The 6965-nt window shown below is 43.9% G+C and overlaps 1 protein-coding gene across 1 annotated transcript in view; it reads right to left on the bottom strand.

Moving 5' to 3' along the window:
* The window catches only part of LOC110157779 (nectin-4-like), a 5611-nt gene extending 2411 nt beyond the window's left edge, over positions 1-3200 (bottom strand). Inside the window, exons 1-4 of the mRNA XM_020922155.2 lie at positions 3025-3200; positions 1281-1538; positions 863-1216; positions 464-715 (exon numbers count right to left, since the gene is read on the bottom strand). Of these exons, the coding sequence (XP_020777814.2) occupies positions 464-715; positions 863-1216; positions 1281-1538; positions 3025-3088 (928 nt within the window). The 5' untranslated portion in view covers positions 3089-3200. The remainder of the gene's footprint in view (positions 1-463; positions 716-862; positions 1217-1280; positions 1539-3024) is intronic.
* Between the last annotated feature and the right edge of the window lie 3765 nt (positions 3201-6965).

The raw sequence follows: 6965 nt of genomic DNA on the forward strand, positions 1-6965 counted from the left end.
GAGAAGGGACAAACAGAAGGTCAGGTTTCTCTGGGAGCTTGAGGCAGACAGACAAACTCTTACATGTTTGTGAGAGTGAGATTATGGTACAAGTCGATGTGTTCATTACAGACCATCAGCTCTAACCTCTGACCCTCATGGATCATTATGTTTGAATTTGGACATTTTAAATCACAATATTGACCTAAAACGACTTAATAAAAGAAACAAATGTGCTGTGTTCTGTGTTAGAAAACTGTGGTCCAATGGGAGCTGACGTCACCGTAAATGTCATTACAACAAAGTGCTGGCACATCACACTAGAGCAGAGCATTTTTACTTCCATCTGTACCAAAATGACTACATGACACTGCTGAATCCTACATGTGCCACTGATTAAGAAAATAAAAGTGTAGTGGGTGTGCACCAGTGAGGGTGAGACCAAGAAACAACAACATGACGTCTGTACACTTGTGATACTGACCGTGCACTGTGAGAGTGAAGCTCCTATTGACGGCCCCTAAAGCGTTGGAGGCGGTGCAGGTGTAGGGGCCCTCATGCTGGGAGGAGGCAGAGGGGATGGTGAGCACAGGGCCCCTGTAGTCGGAGCCTGAGGGGAGGCTCCAGCTGTACAGAGGCGGGGGGTTCCCCTCAGCTCTGCAGACCAGCTCAGCTGACTGGCCCTGGTTCACAGTGAGGAGCTGTGGCTCCTCGGGGCCCTCACTGTACGGCGCATCTACACATAAGACAGTTATTATATTTACTGTGTACATTTGAGCTGTTAGCAAAGCCATAGGCTTCATGTGTCATAGAAATGTGTTAAAGATGATTCAAATAAACATGATCCCACTTTCCCCACGCACTCTCTCCAGTGAACACTCACAGTGCACGACAGCCGTGATGTTGTGTGACCTGACCACTGGAGGGGGCTGTGGGCCCTGAGGCCCCAGCTCCAGTCTGGCCTCACACCAGAAGGTGGCCCCATGGTCCTCTCTGCTCACTCTGTAGTCCAGACAGAAGCTCTCGCTCACTGGATGTTTCTCTGTTTTGCTGCTTCTCATGACAAGCAGCTCCCTGAAGTCCCTGTAAAAGGTCACCTTCATGTTCTGAGCAGGAGCCACGGCCTCCACCTCACACTGCAGACAGTACACCTGGCCCTCCTTCAGGGGCCCAGAGGGGCTCTCCAGCGAAGACCCTGAGCGATTTTTAAAGCTCACAGACACATTCTCTGGAGGCTCTGTAGAACAGAGGGCTTTAGTCTCTTACACATGTGTTACATCAGAACAATGAGAGGTACTCACTGTAAACGATCACATCCAGAGAAACAGTTGGACAGTCGCTGTCAAATATATAACACAATATATTGACACTCCACGGCAGTCTCAGACTGGAGATGTTCCAGACCATTTGGTTCCCTCTCTTGAAGCTGGACTGATAGGCCTCCTCCAAGCGGAGCTCATAGTCACAGGAGTTGTTGCAGATGGAGCATGTGGCTGTGGCGAAGTCTCCGCGCTTCACCACCAGTGGAGACGGACTGAACACAGGGAGCTCCTCACAGCCTGCACACAGAGAAGACATGAGGTCCTCCTCACAGTCTACAGACAGAGAGACATGAGGTCCTCCTCACAGTCTACAGAGAAGACATGAGAAGACATGAGGTCCTCCTCACAGTCTACAGAGAAGACATGAGGTCCTACACAGAGCTGCACAGCACAAAACTAAAACTAAAGACATGGCTTGTACTTTGATGATTTGACAAATAGGGAATGACGCATATCTCCTTCATGAAGATTCGAGAAGTGTCCTAAAACCACATGCACACAGAGAAGTAGCTGCACAAACAAAACTCCAGCTAACTCACTGCAAACATTCTTCTCTCTGTTACTGTGCAGATAAACATTTATGAACCTAAACTCAGGTCAACAATTAAATATTAACCAATCGAATCTACTAAAGGAGCACAGACCTGGAGTCAGTCCTGCCAGTACACAGCCCCTCACTATATTTACCGCATGAGCTCATGGATTGAAACTTGTGACAGTACCATATAAAAGTACTACATACAGATTTACTATACATGGAGAGTACAATACGCAAAGTACTATACACAGAGAGTACCAGTGTTGGGGAGTAATGGATTACATGTACTGGGATTACGTAATCAGAGTACAATTTATGAGTAACTGTATTCAGTTACAGTTACTCTTTGAATGAGTGGTAATTAGATTACAGTTACTTTGTTAAAATAAATGGATTACACTGAGGTATTTTCCTGTTTACACATTTTGGGCTAAACCGGGACTAAACTAGGACTAAACCAGGCCTAAAACAGGACTAAATCAGGACTAAACCAGGTCTAAAACCAGGTCTAAAACAGGACTAAATCAGGACTAAACCAGGACTAAACCAGGTCTAAAACCAGGTCTAAAACCAGGACTAAAACCAGGACTAAACCAGGACTAAAGCAGGACTAAACCAGGTCTACACAACATGACACCTAACAGTAGAGTGGACATAATTTAAGGCAGCAGTGATTTCATATAGAAATAATTTCTCAATCAATAATATTTTTTTATATGCTTAAGTAAAAACTGGCCTTTTTATTGTCTTTTAGCAGACAAAACTAAATATCTCATGTTCAGATTTCCTGGTCTATGCTTCTCTACAGCAAACAGTTGTCTGTTCATGGAAACTTGGGCTTAACAGACAATTTGAAGAGAACAAACAAAAATTTTCAGGATGTGGTTGTTACATTCATGTAGTTTTAAAAAGCATAACAATACAAGTAATCTAAAATATTCAGATTACATTACTCACTTTAAGTAATTTAATGGATTACGTTACAAACTACATTTTGGGGTATGTAATCTGTAATCTGTAGGGGAATACATTTTAAAAGTAACCTTCCCAACACTGGAGAGTACAATATACAGAGAAGTACTACACACAGAGGTTAAATAATTAAGCCCTTGAAGAATCTAATCTCGACTAAATCCTGATGAAAATCTCGTCTGCAGACACGTGATGAGGTTTAAAGTCACTTACTGTGGACGCGGGGGACAGCGTGGAGCGCACACGCAGTCGTGAGGAGGAGACGCCACAGAGACATGTTGCCGTGTGGAGAAGCAGCGCGCAATGGAGACGAGCGGCACAGGCGCAGCTCGGTTTGTTTGTCCACCCGCGGCAGCTCGTCCAGTACTGGTCTGCAAGTGAAAGTGAAACAAGTTCTTCCGGTGAGTCACCAGGGACGAGGGGAATTCCGGTCAGAGGGGGACTTCAAATGTGTCAGAAACGTGAAACAAGCAGAACCCGTGAAGCCCAGACACTAAACAGAGCACTCTGAGAACTCTAACACGTAAATGAATGTCCCAAGTTAGACATGGAGGAGTGCCACAGTGATTTTGTCCAAACTGTTCACCAAACCCAGTGGCAGAGTTAGCAATTTGGGGGCTCTAGACGAACTTGAGTTTGGGGCCCCTCACTATAATGCACCGTTATTTTTTTAAATTTGATTTGATTTTTTGTTTTAATATATTTATTGTCTCGGTATCCCAAGACTTTTTAAAATGAAAATGAAGACCAATACCGCTGCAGCTGATGTCATTGTTATTAAAAGCCCGTGTTGCTGCTGGGAAATATTTTGGTCGGAGGCAAGAAACACAGTAGCGTCAAACACAGTGCGTAACCTCGCGTATTTCTCCCTGATAATGGTAAATTCCTGCTGCATTATTGGATGCACAAATAGAAGCACGGATTACTCGTATTCTGAGTGAAAAGAACCGCTAACGGTGAATTAAACGGCTTTCAAACATTCGCAGAGCAAACTTAGAAGATCCTAACAAAGCGTGGACTCCAACAAGTTCAACAACACATCGAGACTCTTGGAGGTTTTCATCTTTTCTGCTGTGAATGGCCCAGGAGTTTCCACCAAGTCATTGTGGATATCGCCCAAGTGAATATTTGTCCAGGTAATTGGCGATTCTGACTAGAAATTCGGTTTGGTCCACCTTTTGTCGGGGTTGAAAAGGGTGATTTGGCTCCATCGATGCTTATGACCAATTTCTGGTCAAATGGTCTTGGGTCCTCTGCCGTTAGAGTGGATAAATAACCGGGATCAATACCCTTTACGTGCTTTCTCGCTCCGTCTGTCATGTTCAATTAGTGTTTCTTGCCGCCGACCAAAATAATTCTCAGCATGCAACGCTTTTGTCAACAATGAAACTCGCCTATACGGGGAAAAACACCAGACCCAATTTTAATAATGACCAACCAACTACGGTACTATATCTAGAATCTAAGAGCCACTGTGGATTAAACCTGCACTTCCCCATGATCCATCCAACGTCTTCTTCCACTCTGATTATTTACTCACTGCCGCCGTGCCAAAAACCAAAGTACTGTTTGCACATACTCCACATTAGACATTCATTCCTGTTACGTGAGTTCGCACTGCAGCCCCGGTTGAGTATACAAAAAATAGGCTACTGAAATTTAATACCTTTGTGAAAAAAAAAAAGACTTGGACAACAGAATTTAAGACTTTTTAAGGCGTTAATTTAGGAACATGAAATTTAAGACCTTTTTAAGACTCCTAAGACCCCGCAGCTACACTGTGTCTGTTTTTCCCTGTTGTTCTTGAGACATGCACATCTCTATTATTTGAATTACGGTGGATTGGAAACTTGTCTCATTAGTTTGGTCGCCTACTAAATAACCAGAACTTTGCTCATACAATTACATTTTTGTTTACATCCATTACATATGATTATTATTTTTCTCATCATTATTGTTTAAAAGTCAATTTAATTTAATGTCATATTGAGAGAATATCCAGGTTTGGGGGCCCTATGCAGCTGCCTACTTTTGCCTAACGGTAGCTCTGCCTCTGACCAAACCTGTTCTTTCAATTTGAGCGACTTCTTAACAGTACGCTACAATAACCAAGACACTGTTACTCCTGGAATGTTCCACTGTGCACACTTAAATCTTATCAAATAAATAGAGTCTATGACCAAACAGATCCAGATTTAGTTGCTGACATGTTATAATAACATTAAAATCCCAAAAATCCGTGTGAGACCACAGCGTGTCATTCAAGTGATTTATCGGACTTACTGTCATACAATTCCATGGAACAGTTTGGGCAATGCAATAAAATCTCCATGAAGACAGCAATTCACTCTACCAGAAAACTGACTCAGCACACTTCTTAAGCCAGGCCTTGTCCTGGTGCTCATAGTTCTGTGGACACTGTATCTGCCTGTGTGCCCATGATTCAGGCACCACTTCTCTGCAGTGGACCGGACCATGCCTCCAGTCTGTGCCTGCCCTCACTTGACCTTGGGCCCACAGGAAGTGACGCCAACTGACCCAGGCTCCAAGGATGTGAGACTGAGGCCTCTGTGCTGTGAGAGTTTCTGCTTCATGTGAAATACTAGTACATGTACGTATTAATTAAGAGAAATACATCTACTGTACCAAAATCATGACACATTGGTGCTGAATCTGACGTATCACTGCTTAAGAAAAGGAGAAGAGATGACATCATGGGAAAGTCCAGACTTTTTTTTATTTTGAGTTCATATTTGACCAAGATTTGACCTTTTAAGGAAGTGGCCATGTGCAGGTTTTATTTTTATGACAGGAAAATGATATGAAAGTCCCACTTCCCCCTTTCCAGTTTGATTATTAGAAATGATTTTAGTTTCAGAGAAAACATGGCTACATAAAAGCATTAGTTACAAACTTCACACTACACATAACATCGGAATTCTCTGTGTGAGTAACCAACAGAGTGTGTGTGTGTGTGTGTGTGTGTGTGTGTGTGTGTGTGTGATTCCAGGACTTAAGGAGGAAGTGCATGTTATGTAATGATAATTCCACAGTAGGCAGTGACCTACGCAATGCTGACATTGGCAAACATGTCTGCTTCCTTATTTCACAAGCATCACTGTGAGTGTATTTCTGTGCTGAGGCCGGATTAACAAAATGCAAGAGGAACTAAACACTAAAATATAAACTAAACTATTAACTGTTTTTGTTTCTAATTAGTTTGGCAGCTTTAGAGCAAACTAGGTCAATTTGTGGTCAAAAACTGAGTGTGGTCTGCCTCCAGAGGCTTCTGCAATTTCAAGTACTCCATGACATCACATAAGACTGCCCTGACGACACACACGTGTTTCTGATACGAACACCTGTTTGCAGGGGCGCAGTTTAAAGTGTGGATACCTGTTAGACCAGGCATGTCCAAACTATGGCCCGTGTGCCAAATGCGGCCCTCAGACACATTTTTCTTGGCCCTCAGGCTCCCAGGAGAATTGGCCCAAATTACCTTGCATCAATTAAAAAAATATATATATTTTTAAATCTACCTTGATAAAGCTAATATTTAATATTTAGTGTGTGGTTTTAAGGATCTTAGCATGAATAAAGTCTGATGGTTCATTCTAACGTGTTAAACATGCACAACTGCACATACGTCAATTATTCACTGTATTGAGCACCAGTCTACAGCCCTCGATCAGACCTCTGTTTCATCTGTGTTTAGATATGTGGCCCTTGATGAAAAGTTTGGACACCCCTGTGTTAGACCAATCACACACCTCCAGACCACATCCCTCCTCCCCCCTCACTCTCCCCTTTAGTCCTCTAGACCCCTCCTCCCCCTCACTCTCCCCTTTAGTCCTCCAGACCCCTCCTCCCCCTCACTCTCCCCTTTAGTCCTCCAGACCCCTCCTCCCCCTTACTCTCCCTTTAGTCCTCTAGACCCTCCTCCCCCTCACTCTCCCCTTTAGTCCTCCAGACCCTCCTCCCCCTCACTCTCCCCTTTAGTCCTCCAGACCCTCCTCCCCTTACTCTCCCTTTAGTCCTCCAGACCCTCCTCCCCCTCACTCTCCCCTTTAGTCCTCCAGACCCTCCTCCCCCTCACTCTCCCCTTTAGTCCCTCTAGATCCCTCCTCCCCCTCACTCTCCCCTTTAGTCCTCTA

The sequence above is a fragment of the Boleophthalmus pectinirostris genome, unplaced genomic scaffold (genome assembly GCF_026225935.1).
Source record: "Boleophthalmus pectinirostris isolate CB_2022bp ecotype Guang Dong unplaced genomic scaffold, ASM2622593v1 HiC_scaffold_22, whole genome shotgun sequence".
NCBI classification, from domain to species: domain Eukaryota; kingdom Metazoa; phylum Chordata; class Actinopteri; order Gobiiformes; family Gobiidae; genus Boleophthalmus; species Boleophthalmus pectinirostris.